Source organism: Amphiprion ocellaris, chromosome 7 (genome assembly GCF_022539595.1).
Source record: "Amphiprion ocellaris isolate individual 3 ecotype Okinawa chromosome 7, ASM2253959v1, whole genome shotgun sequence".
NCBI classification, from domain to species: Eukaryota; Metazoa; Chordata; class Actinopteri; family Pomacentridae; genus Amphiprion; species Amphiprion ocellaris.
This window is the reverse complement of record NC_072772.1, coordinates 14,019,866-14,033,924: the sequence shown is the minus strand read 5'-3', so window position 1 is coordinate 14,033,924 and position 14,059 is coordinate 14,019,866. Positions and strand designations below refer to the sequence as shown.

Here is a 14,059-nt window from a genome sequence, read left to right as displayed (position 1 = left end):
AATAAATATTACAGCACATTCTACAAAAGCATATAAAATATTCTAATTCACCTGACTAAATATAATTGTAATGTGAAGACCCTACAATAAAATAATTTATAATGATTTGTCTTACATATCTAAAATGAAACCATACAAAATTATACATGGGAACCCTTAAAAAAGTCCAAGGATTCCATGAAAGCATGTCTAATGATGACAGTAAACACAAAGAATTATCTTTTAGCAGGAAGAAACTTCCAGCAGATTAAGGTCCTGCCTCAACTGGTTGGGGTGAGGGTAAATGTGACAGAGAGGACCAGAGTAGAGACAAACAGACCAACCAAGGCAAGAGACCAAACAACCAAGAGAACATAAACAGTGAACAGGTTGGTGGGACCAGTAACCACAGATCAAACCCATACAGCTCCAGAGCCAGAAATACCTGCAGAGAGACACAGAGAGAGGACAGAGAGGATAAAACACAGACTACAGGAGAGAGGAGGCAACGTTCATACCATGCAATAGTTTATAGAATTACATGGAGGGAAGAAAATGGATATGTTTCTGCTATAAATTGACACAAAAATGAACAAATTGATGGATAATAACTGATCAGAATGCAAGAAATTAAATGTTAGACGTTCAGAATTTCCTTAGCGATAAACTGTCACATCCTGCCAGGGATACATTTTGAAAAACATGTCAAACAGGATAGATTAACAACAAGAAAGAGCTTGAGCTACAATAGTGAAATACAACTAAGGCAAACAGTGTGCCTTTGCTGTCTTGCAGTTTGCCTGTCCTCTCTCTCTCTCTCGTTCTCTTTGTACATCTTTGTATTTATGGCTCTGGAGCTGCACAGTTTGATCTATGATTCGTAGTGCAACCAACCGGTCCAGTTGTCTTGTCTGTTGTCTGTTTGTCTCTGCTATCCTTTTCCATCTCCCCTTTACCCTCATCCCAAGCCTGGCTTTGCTCGAGGTCTCCAGTTAAAAGGGAGTCAGTGCTCTCCAGCATTGCTAATATCAAGAGAAAAAATTTAATTAAGTGTAATTAAATGTAACACAAAAGATATAAAACATAAAATGATACACATAAAAATAAAACTTTTTAAGGAAGGAAACCACAGAATCCTGGGATTTATTGGGTTATTTACATTTTTGTAGAGTCATAATTTTTACCCTAAATTCGTCAGTTCAATCTTCATAAATGACAGTAGCATAGGATCTTAGCCTTGATATTTATAATAGTCATTTCTTTGTACATTTTTAATCCAACAGAATGTTGAAATTGCTCAGGTAAATTCCTACCATAAATAACATGGTAGAGCCTTAACCTTAATATTTAAACTTGTTAGGATAATTGGATTACATTACTCTTTATTGCCATTGCACAAACAATGCACAAGTAGAGCGACAACAAAATGCAGTTAAGCATTTCATGAGACATGCAAAAGAAGCAGTAAAAGTGCATTAAAAGTGTGTTACATGCAGTACAAATGTTTTGTGTGTATAGTATTACACAGTAAAAACTGAATGCAAAGTAAGAACCCACTAACTATATAAATACAATGGCTGTAGATAATACAGAGATAGATACAAGTGCGTAAAAAGGTGGGAATAAATGGTGTTATGAACAATATGTACAGTATGAGATAAAAGCAGTATAGACACAGTATGAAGTCCAGAGTGATTGTGTTTGGAGGTGGATGGAGGGATTGGTGTTAAGATTAGGATTCTTATTTTTCTACTAATAAGTCTCTGGAAAGCATTTTCATATATAAATAACACAACTTGTATTCATGGTGTCAGCAATGTGCACATACTTAGTTACTATCTACAACTGCCAGCCTGTTGTACCAGTCTGTCGTACAAAATGTACTAAAATGCAATTACACAGTCTGATGGGACTGCTGCAGAAAATAAACAAATGTTTGTAGAGTTTTGTGAGATTGTGCTCATCTTTTACCTCCCATCAGAGACATACACATTCATATGACGAGTCAGTGTCGCTAACCCGGTAGTTATAGTAACCGTCTGAAGCGCGCAGCGGCTGACCTGGAAGTAGTTCAGTCCACGCGAGTCAGGGAGAATCGTTGAGGATACGAAGGCTGCGGTGGAGAGAAGAGAGAAATACCACCAGAGAAAACTGTTTTTATCCGACTGCAGCCATGTAAGTATCTACAAACATCAGCCAGTCTGTGAGAAATGCGTATTTTCTTGTTTCCTAGTCTGAACTCCGAATGGCAGCAGCTAGCAGTTATAATGCTAACATTGTTAGCCGTTGAGGAGCCGAGGCCGGTTAGCTTAAGGCGGTCAGTCTTTGTATGTCCTGTTACGGTTGTGTGTTTTCAGACTGGCCTGTATTACAATACATAGCTGTTACAATAAAACCAATTCCTATACTTGAACTGCATTGGTGCAAACTTTAAAAAGTTATGAGGCCGTAGCGTCGCTGTTGTGTTGATACACGCTACTATGCTAAAAGCTAACACGTAACAAAGTGTGAGCGTGTTTTCTTGCCTGTGATCAGTTGGTCGTTCACTTCCTGATCTAAATATTCTGCTGGGATTCAAAATCCCCAGGTAATCCCAAAAAGATGAAGTGAGTCGTCTTGCTTTTCCAGCGAGATGCAAAACTGTGTTACAGTAAACTAAATGTGCTAAATTAAAAGACAAGCACCGTCCTACGAAAAGCTCTAGCTGATTCAATTTACAGTGAAGTTAGTGATGGTACAAATATTTTCTTGTATCTTCTGAGTTCTGGGACGAAACATTGATAAATGATGTTAAGGTTTGTATGTTACTGAATTTTATTGCTATAGTAAGCCCGTTTACTTGTGTACAATGTTCTTTTAAAAAATATATAGCCTTTAATTTTTGACCCACATCTGTAAATATTTCCAGATAGCTGGTGTCTTGTGGTATCATTGCTGTTATTTAGGTAAAAGTTTGAAACTTCAGTTTGGTGTGTATGGAACAAACATTTTAAGATTCAAGAACTTTACTGTCATATACGCAGAAGAAACAGTGCAGTGGTTACTCTGAGTAATGAGATTCTTATTTAATCTTATTTTTATTTATTCTTAAATCAAAATATTGTCAAAATCATAACAGGGCCAACTGCAATATACACACTGTGGGAAAAGCAATCTTTGGTAAATGTAAAATATGTCACAACATATCATTATAAACGAGGCATCGTGGTGCTAAGCCGATGCACCGTTCCTCAAATTGTACTCTTCAGAGGTTAGGGAACAGACAGGAGAAAAGGTTACATCATCTTCAATTACAATTTCTACTAAAATCACCAATAATACCAAAATACCAAAACTGTCAAAATAAAAGTCTAAAAATCTGATTTGTTTGGTTTTTTAATTGTATATTGTTGTTGCAAAAGAAGTTGTAAGAAATTTGAACACAATGGAAAACTATGAAAAATTACAACAACAAAATACCATTATAGAAGTTGCTTTAGGTATATGTATGAATATGAAGGCTGAAGCTGTACTACACCCGTTTAATGTAATATTAGAACGATATACACTATTCATAATATATCATTGCCAGGATTCTTATGTGATCATACCTATTTATCAATTGTAGTAACTTATTTAGTGTCACTCTGCTTCATTTCCAGGAGTCTGTTAACAAAGCCCAAGTCTGAGATGACTCCCGAGGAGCTCCAGAAGCGAGAGGAGGAGGAGTTCAACACCGGCCCCCTCTCGGTGCTAACCCAGTCAGTGAAGAACAACACTCAGGTCCTCATTAACTGCCGCAACAACAAGAAGCTGCTCGGAAGAGTCAAGGCTTTTGACAGGTACTGATCCAGGGACTTGCTCAAGAGGTGTGAGGGTAAAACAAGAGATTAAAATTTGTTTATCACAAATTTGCAATTTCAATGATGGCAATTCCCCTTTAAATTTCGTTACTACTTTTTTGAATTGTGTGTGTTCTTTTTTCTTTTCATTAGAACCTGCTCTGGTTTTTGTATTCCCAGTTCAGCATCTGTTCTGATTTATTACTAAATATTACATAGCTTCAAATATGAAATCGGTGACCGCAAAATCAAATATTTATTGAACAATACATTTTAAATAACAGTTTTCACACATATTAGTTCCATTCGGAGGGGGAAACATTATTTGAACGATGCACACTGAAACATTGTTCCCTGAAAGAAAAACATAAATGTTTGTTTAACCATAAACAATAAGGAAGTAATTATTTTAAAGGTGTGAGACGCTGTTAAAATCGTACCTTAATTTACACATTGCATTTATCTCATAAAAACTAAAATCATTTTTTGTTGTTGTTTTTTTATGATCACAAAACCTTATAATGATTAAATACAGACTTCACCCTAATTCTTCAAACTATATGTGAATGTTTGTGCAACATCACATGATCATTTTAAAGTTTTTGTAGTATTTACTATTATTCTAATGATTTTTTTTTAAATTGGTAACATTAGATTTTAACTTGTCGCATCCTCACCATCATTTCAGACATTGCAACATGGTCTTGGAGAATGTGAAGGAAATGTGGACGGAGGTTCCCAAGAGCGGGAAGGGAAAGAAGAAGTCTAAGCCCGTGAATAAGGACCGCTACATTTCTAAAATGTTCCTCAGGGGGGACTCGGTCATCGTCGTGCTGAGAAATCCTCTGATCACAGGAAAATGAACTCTTTATAGTCATCCAGCAGAACCGGTCACAGAGCCTTATTTCTTTCATTCTTTTTTTGGAAGATTTAAAGGCTGTGGATTGTCATTGATGTTAACTTTTTTTTTGTTTAGATTTTTGTTGTTGGATCACTGCATTCACTGTTGAGATAGAAATATTATGTCAACAAAATATTTCTACTATTTTGAGAGTCAGTTAGGCACGGTGGTACCTGATTTTGCTTTGTCTACAGAGATCTTCTGTCTTTTTCATTTTAATAATAAAAGTGATGAACAGATTGAAAAGTTGGGTATGTACCTGCTTTTAGCGTCTGTGCTTCATTATGAGTGATCTGTACATTACTTTATTCCACTACTGGTCCATTCTACTAACTTGTGTTTTGTTCTCTTGTCTCGTTCATTCAGCGTACTCTACAACACGTGCAGTTCAAAGCCTTGGTGAAAAGTAATTTTTTCTTGAGTCTTCTTGCCAACCTCCTCCCCTTTTCCTCCTCCTCCTTCCACATTCACCCTTTCACTCTCCCCTGACAGCATCTTAGGTGTCGGGCTTGATTTCACTCAGCAGCACATCAATATGCGACAAACTGCCGTTTAAAGGCCCACTGCATTATTGATGAGACCAGATGTGCTGACTGTCACTTCACACCCTCATCCCCCTCCATTTCAGGCTGTTCCTCTCTGCCGCTCGGCCCCTCCTGACCACTTTGTTAATTGTCTTAATAGCTCGACAGCTAGTGTCGCCTTACTTCTCTCTAGCAGTCGGCATCTAACCTCTGCTCTTCAGTGCTCTCAGATTTAGTGGTCAGATGTGTGCGAGTAAATAAAATGCTTGTCTGTGTGTTTCATAATGTTTGGAGACTTTAATTGATTTTTGAATCAGGGCTTAAATCCCTGATTCTAGGCCTTTTATTTAGGACGGAATTTTTTCTGTGTTCAAAAACATTGTATGATCGCTTGTAAAGATTGCTTAATCGCTATGAAGTAGCCTAAACCTTTCTTGCCTACTGTAATATTCTGCTGTGTTAACATCTTGACGTGATGTTGTGCCCATAAGGCCAGCACCTGTGGAGCATCTGTGTGGGCAACAAGTCCTCACTGATTTATAGCTTTCAGGTGAAGCCTGCTGGGTCAGAAGGACGAATGAGAACCAGTCTGAGTGCTAAATTTGAAATGCAGTGAACTTTTATGACTGTTCTAATACTTGCTGCACTTTTGCTTCAGGCAGATCTTGACTTCTACTAAAAGTTTGAGGAGATCATGTTGCAGGGGCCGGAAAATGGACAAGTTGTTGCACAGGCAGCCCAAGGACACACAGCAGCTGCCACCAGGAGGCCCCAAATGAATCATCTACTTGCATGTCTTGTAGTTTTATATCAAACTCTACTACAGCAGCTTTTAACACTGTAGCACTAAAGCTCCTTCTTTACCTTGGAAACAGACAATCTGATGGAATCCTTCACCAAAATGTATAATTTGATATTCAGTTACATCAAACTGCACAGAAAACATGACAAATAATAGCAGTTCAATGTTAAGATTTTCCAATTTACCCCTTTTTTGTGCTAGCATTTTAATCCTGTGGAAAAAAAAAATACAGTAGGGAAAAAACTCCCCCTGATTTTAGGTAACTTAGCTTTACTTTTTAGTCACATCTAATTTCAGTCAGCCAAAAAAACTGCTGAAAACTGATTGACTCATACTTTAAACATTCTGGAACAGAGTATTCTAAATACGGCATTCTAATAACAGGGGAATCAGATGGGATATTGTAACTGTGGTTCTGATGTGTCTCTGATCATTTAGTTTAAAGTGAAAAAACTGGAATATCAAGCAAATCTGTGAGAGATCTTACTCATACTGACTGAGAACTGGGTTTAATGCTTCACCTCTTCTACATGTATAGTCTACATATGCATGACAGATGAAGTCTCTGAAATTCTACTTAAAGGGGTGAACACCAATATTCAAAAAGATTTTTGATGTTTTAATGCTGGTGGAAAAGATTGTTGCCCCAAGAGTCGGCCCAAAATTTCCTGAAGGTGATCAAGTTGGTTGAGATCTGCAATGAACAAATGTGCATGAAAACATCAGATCCATTTTTTAAACATTCCTCAGCTTACTTGTTTAGGGTTTTACTCTTATTTGTCACCTTGTATTTGGCATTTAAGATAGACGGTGCCACCTAATCATCAACAGACACCTTCATCACCTCCTGCTGCTGCTTTGGGGCCTGGTGGTCTCCACATTCAGCTCTGGACCTCATGGGCCAAAATACTGCTAAAGATGTTCTAAAGACAAACCAGAGAACATGACAAGAACAAACAAGTTCAGAGCTTCACTTTAATTCGCAGCGACACGCTTAATCCATCAAAAAAGGGACTGTAAATCTATAGGTTGTTTTGAGATCAAGTGACATCTCAATAGTGAAACTCAGCTGCAGCATCCTGGGACAAAACCCTGTCAAATAGCTGGCGGGTCTATTTGGAGATGCCTGAGATAAAAACAACTTCGGGGACCTCATTTGTTGGTCGCTTCTCTCATGTTACTTCAGTCATCTCGAAGACACTTCAAGAAGTCTCTTTCCCCTCCAGATTTTGGAGGAGGGTGAGCGATCCACGGGCAGGAAGGCAGATGTTTTATTCAGTAGGTAAGCGATAAGAGGGGGGAAGTGTGATTATGATAGCGATCGGCCATGCATCGATACTCAAGCCTCCCGAGCAACGCGACACCCTGCAAGCGCATCGATCGGGCCCCGGTAACCGGAGCCGCCGCCGCAGTTTGTTTTCAAGCAGAGCCGCGGTCCGGGTGTCAGAGCCGGCAGGCCAGGTGGGGGGGGGGGGGGGGGGGGGGGGGGGGGGGGGGGGGGGATGGTGGAGGAGGAGGATGGCTGACGGGAGGAGAGGTATCAGCTCCGTAAACACAAACACCGCCTTCACCCATCTCTAAGTGTGGCTGACAGTAAGAGCAGGGACACGTGGAGCATCAGCCCCAACAACAGGATCAGGTGGATGTAGAGCAGCACCTGTTTACAAACACACCTGCTGCAGGAGGAGGAGACAGGGACCAGCTAGGACCAAGTCTGCTCATTTGAACTCCAATCAAAGCATTTTTTCCCCCACTCTAATTAGACACGATTAATCCGTTGAGTGGTGTTGCATCATGATGTATTAATCCAGGATTTTACACTGAGGTCTTCAGTGCAAATTTCCACTGCAAAACCCACTTTGACAAAGACATATTTTACTAAATCACGTGTAGCTTATCATTTTAATTTCAAAACTCTGAAAAACTGAGAAACTATTTTACATTCATAACACCAAATATCTGGCATTTTGCTTTATATTACAATTAAATTTGAGATTGGCACTCTTTTTTTAAAGCATTGATGTGCTTTGCAGTCACAGTTACAGACATATTAATTAAAATAAATATCAGTATCAAGGTTAAAAAAAATTCACAATAATCTGTAGGATATGTATGAATATGTAAATCCTCCTCGATGTAATGCAAATCCCCAAATTCCTCAAAAAATATCCTCAACACGCTGATTTTTAAAGATAATAGCATAATGTATTACAAAATATTAGAAAATATGGTTTTATTATATTTGTCTATTAGATCAGTTAAGCATATAAATATTATAATATACTATTTTAAATATTATTGTTTACTACATTTTATTTTAAATTGTTTGTACAATATCAAAACCTATTCATTTGATTGTGAAAATTTGTACAAAATATGTTTGAAATTGATTCAGTATAATAATAATAATAATAATAATAATAATAATAATAATAATAATAATAATAATAATAATAATAATAATAATAATAATAATAATTTAATATTTCTTCTGAGATTGAGAGGAAAAATAGGACCACTGTGGTGTGTTTTGTTTAGGTGTGGATGAAACTAGACTCTGAACTGACACTGTGTTGAATGTTTGCAGCAGACAAGATGTGAACATAAATCATAGCGACCATTTAAATTGTATTAATCAGTATCCTGTTTTGCTTAGTGGATGCTGATGAAACTTGTTTTAAAAAAATGACACATAAAAGACATAATGGATGCTTTTTTTTTCTTGGTTAGTCATAAAAAGCAACAATATCAACCCTTTCAAGAAATGTTAATTCAAATACAACCTTTTTATTAAGAAAAGGTTGTATTTGAATATAATTCATTATAAAAAACATCTGTATTACCTGTTTATTATCAACAGTTACTTCCAAATGAAGCCACAAGGCACCCTCGCTATAATGGTGCTGGATGAAAATCCCATATTTTGATATTTTTAAATTATTTTATTTCATTTTCTACTCTTAGAGTTGTTATGACTCTTTTCAAATGAGACCTGTTCAAGCAGACTTCAGCGCAGCTACTCATAAGAAAAGATATTCACACTTCACAGATACATTATTGCATGTCTGTCACATATTAAGATCATATTGCCATCTAGTGGAATAAAAAATAACATACAGATTCAAAGCAGTGACCCTCATTTGGCTTCTCTAACAAGCCCTTCCAGTTGAATGCAGCGTTTCATGAAAACTGACAAATTCATCTTGAAAGCATCGTCCAATTTGGTACACATAACAATATATGATATGACATGAAACTAAAGCTTTGAGACATATTTTTTTTATTTTAATGTTCAGTGTAGAGATCTGTTGTCTCCGAACCTTAGTGTGCTGGTTTTGAAACCGCAGCGCACGTTCAGAACTGGGAGGAAAACATGAATTTATGTATTATGCTTCACTATAAGGACAGTAGCCTGGCTTCCACTGTCACTATGTAATGGTCCCAGTTGTCCCCATGAGGAGTTCAGGGTCTACATTTAAGGACATGTCATTTAGACTCTCTAAAATCCTTCTGCTGCCCTTTGCTTTGCTGGCCTCCAGCCCAGAGCTCTTAGTTGTGTCTCACTCCCATTTACAGATTTCACCCTCCTCCAGTTGCATTCCTCCCCTGTCAAGAAGAGATGGACGGAGATTTAAAGCATTTGAACAGTAACGCTCTTTCTCTCTGTCCACTGGCTTCATTTATAACTACTACTAAACAGTGTGTTGGACAGAACGGTCCATGCTGTTATTCTTAATCCCTGTCTGGCTAAGTGCTGCCAACTTCAGGATCCAGACTGATACTTTGTTTCCTCGGTTGAAGTTCAGTTGTGTAATTCTCTTTGTTCGTCTGCTATTCAACCCAGAGTGGAGGCTGAGGTTTTTATACGTTGCCTCAGGACTGTATGCTTTAACCAGTCCCGGCCTCCCTGATGTAAGAAGTAGTAGAATTGCAGTTTGTTTACATAACAGCCTCTCTGCAAACTCAGACATAGAAAGATACGTATAGTTAGAATTTTGCCTGGCTGACTGAGCACATCTACTTTGTCCAAATCTTGCTGCAGCAGCTTGTATGTCCCACTTTTTCCATCAACTCCTTCTAACAATACCTCTGAAGATCTATTGTAGCTGCTTTGCTCCAGTTCTTGTTGGGCCCTCAGTGCTGCTGTCCAGCGGGTCTTCTGTCAGACTGAGGATGCCCAAGACACCCAGTCATGCATTTATATTCCTACTTAAGTAAAATGACAAAGGTATTTGAATGAAAATATGCTTAATTCACATCAAGTAAACATACTCATTAAGCAGAGTGGAGCATTTCAGAATCACACACTGGTTTTTGGAGAATAATTATTCATTAATTGATGCATACATCTCTTTAAAGCTGCACCTAGAGATAATTTTAATGACTTCATAAGGCTTGATCCATAATAACTTTAACATAATCTATTAGTTGAACCAGAATCGACAAAGTCACTAACATTTAAAATAAATGTAGTGGAGAATGAAATGCAATATTTGTCTAGAAAATATAATAAAGTGGAAGTAAAAAGGTGGATGATATGGACATTCTTAACTACAAGTACAAAAAATGTACTTAAGTACAGTACTTGAGTAAATTTCACCACTGTGACCAACTGACGTCAAGCTGTGGAAATAAAGCTGTGGTAAATGGGAGGAGCACCCTAAAATTACTGCATGACTGTCTCTGATTCTTTACAGGCTACTTTCTGGGAATGGAACCAACTTTTTTGAGCCTTAGCCACCACAAATCACACAGACACATTCACACACGTTGTAGAGCACAAACTCACACTGGAGATGGTGTTAATATTTGCAGACCTGCACAAGAAACAGGGGTTTACTTGAGAGTCTGAGTTTCAGGAGGCAGCACAGTTAACAGGGGGACACATGGCTAAAAAAAAAATACCAGAGCAGCAGTTGCTCAGAGCAGTCAGCTAGTATGTCTGAGAGTGTGTGTGCAGTCCGACTAAAGGCATATTGGCTTTCTGGATGTTTACACATGCCATGCAGACGTAATGCATTCCTTTAACATCCTCTCTTCCACTTCTGTCCCCATCAGGGGGCTTTTACTATGTGCAGTATCTCAGTGCTGAAAACTGGGCCATATGAGGCCATCCAACTTCTTTTTCCCTTCATGGTTTTATATTACTTCACCCTCTCATATAAGATATTAAAAAACTCGCTGTGGTTCAACTTGGAATCTTTGTTGCTCATCACCCTGAAATCTAACCTCTGAACCAAAGCTGTGATTCTTTTGTTTATTTGTTTGTTTCATTCCAGTAACATTACTCATTAAATGCTTAAAAAAAAAAAAAAAAAAAAAAAAAGCCTGTCCATGGACTGACCACAGAAGCCTGAAGTTACCAAGCCTGCCAGCAGGGCGAGGTGGAGGGCTTGGCAGGGCCCCTGGCTAGGATGAGATGCTGCCTTCAAGTGCTATTGGGAAATAAAAATGACATCCCATAAAGTTTGAATTGGGGGAAACTGCAAAGGGAATGGCTCATGCAGGATTTTTCTTAGTTTTAGTGCAGCTTAAAGTCCGTTTTACTGAGCTGTTGTTGTCTGTAACATAAACGACTGCAATGAAATACATCGCTTTCTTTGTCACTAATAGCCGCAGTCTAAACCTCTGTGAGTATACAGTATATAAATACCATATTTCATCATCTTCCTTCAACCTACTGAACCTGATGCAATGTGTGTGTGCATATGAGTGTTTAGAATGTGTCTTAGGTCTTAACAGGTTTAAAAAAATATCCATGGCAATAGATTTCATGGTAGTATATTGGAGAGTTTCTCTGAATGTTTATTTATACATAAAGGAGCTAGTAAGAAGTGTGAATTATTGTGTGTCTTTCACTGGCAGCCTTACAACTACAGCATCATGTTATCATACATTTTGTGGCCAAAGTTTGTCAGTGAGGCCTCCATTTACGCTCGTCATTTCCTCAAAACTGGACTTCCGAAGCAACATGTAGTGAGTAGTTTCTCATTTTTATTTTTACATCTGTGGCCCTTTAGCTATAATTGTCAAGCACACTGTGACTTCTGCTCTAGAACATCTAAATGTATTTACAGCGACAGGTCATACGTTGAATTCAAAAATACAACTAGAAGAGAGCTTAATGAGAAAGATGGCTATGCCTACTTTGGTTTTGACTTAACTTTAACATAGTTACCGTGGTTACAAGTTTAAATAAATGTACTGAAACTCCCGCGTTTGTCATGATGTACGCTACACAGATGAATATTGTAGGTTATTTTAGTTGAGTATATGTGCACAAAAACTGCCAGAAATATATACTTAAATTATTAAAAAGTAAATGTAGCATAACAGACCTTGTCAGATTGTTATACTGCATCTTGTGATTTTTCCTTGTGATGTATAATAGGAATTTTTAATTGTATGTATGCACTGTATGTTTTAATAATAAATAAGTGTATTTTGTAAGCTGGGTTTAGATGTAAAATACTTATCTTCAAAGCAACTGGAACTGTTAAGTAAATGGAAGGGAGTTCAGTACATCTACGTAGTGCTGTAGAGTAGTTTAACAGAAAGAGGAAAAATTCTGCAACAAAGATTAAGTTAACTTAAACTGTAGGTGTAGGTTTCAGTGGGATGCAGGGAATGTGTCCTCTCAATATTTGGAACATCTGGAAAGAAACTAGTGGATAAACATTTGTCACATTGGAATAAATTCAGTGTTTGACACTCTAAATTTCTTGGAGGAGGACCACCAGACCCTTCCCATAACGTGCCTCTTAATGTTTAAACAAAATGTTCGCGCTCATGACTCAAGGTTTGAGTAAACGCAGCTGTTACCCTCCACCACTAATGAGGGGGTTAAACCAGACCCCCTTAGGAACAAAGTCTAATTTTGTTTAAAGCACACACACACACACACACACACATACACACTACCGTTCAAAAGTTTGGGGTCACCCAGGCAATTTCATGTTTTCCATGAAAACTCACACTTTTATTCATGTGCTAACATAATTGCACAAGGGTTTCCTAATCAACAATGAGCCTTTCAACACCATTAGCTAACACAATGTAGCATTAGGAGTGATGGTTGCTGGAAATGTTCCTCTGTACCCCTAAGGAGATATTCCATTAAAAATTAACCGTTTCCAGCTAGAATAATCATTTACCACATTAACAATATCTAGACTCTATTTCTGATCAATTTAATGTTATCTTCATTGAAAAAAATGCTTTTCTTTCAAAAATAAGGAAATTTCTAAGTGACCCCAAACTTTTGAATTGTAGTATATATATATATATATATATATAGTTAGTTAGTTAGTTAGTCAGTTAGTTAGTTAGTTAGTTAGTTAGTAAGTTAGCTAGTCAGCTAGAAAAATTGCTTCTTGTGCATAAAATAAACTTCATTTTCAGATTTTGATGTTGCTCTTTCTTTACCTGCAACATAAATGTTAGCTAACACACACAGAAATAGTCTTTGATGGTTTCAATAAACAGTTTCGCTATTGATGTACTTGTCTAAATGAATAAATAAATCAATAAATAAAAACTTTATTGTGATTAATATTCAAATTCCTGACAAAAAAGTATAAAAAAGCAATTATATTACAACAAAGTATAATAACGTCAAATCATCTATCACCATGGATGCTTAGACTACAATAGTAAGGAATTCAAAAAAAGTATGTTTTTCATGTTCAAACAAATGGATAACTTTCCATATATCTCTCATGTATATAGTAACAAAAGTTTTTACGTGTATATTAAATTAAGAAAGAGGATTATTTTGTAGAGTCAAAACAAAAGCATTTATTTCGGTTTCCCTCCACTAGTGAAATGATTTCAATGGTATTTAAAGATCAGGAGGGAACATATTCTGCAAGAATAGACCTGAAATGAAATCTAGCGGTTAGGAGGGGATTCATGGTCTGCTGCTTGCTTTCCAAGATTAGTCGCACGTATCAAAGTCAAGCAAACGCCACTCAAACTCTCACAAGAGATTTTTCCGAGGCTGCCGTGAACGCAGCGCGGGGATCGTAGCCTA

General features: G+C 37.4%; 1 protein-coding gene across 1 annotated transcript; it reads left to right on the top strand.

The window, feature by feature from the left end:
• Positions 1–2,016: 2,016 nt before the first annotated feature.
• On the top strand, positions 2,017–4,947 carry snrpd2 (small nuclear ribonucleoprotein D2 polypeptide). Its single transcript, XM_023271630.3, has 3 exons — positions 2,017–2,154; positions 3,621–3,800; positions 4,489–4,947. Coding segments are annotated over exons 1-3 (357 nt in total). The 5' UTR covers positions 2,017–2,152; the 3' UTR covers positions 4,664–4,947.
• The last annotated feature ends 9,112 nt before the right edge of the window (positions 4,948–14,059 follow it).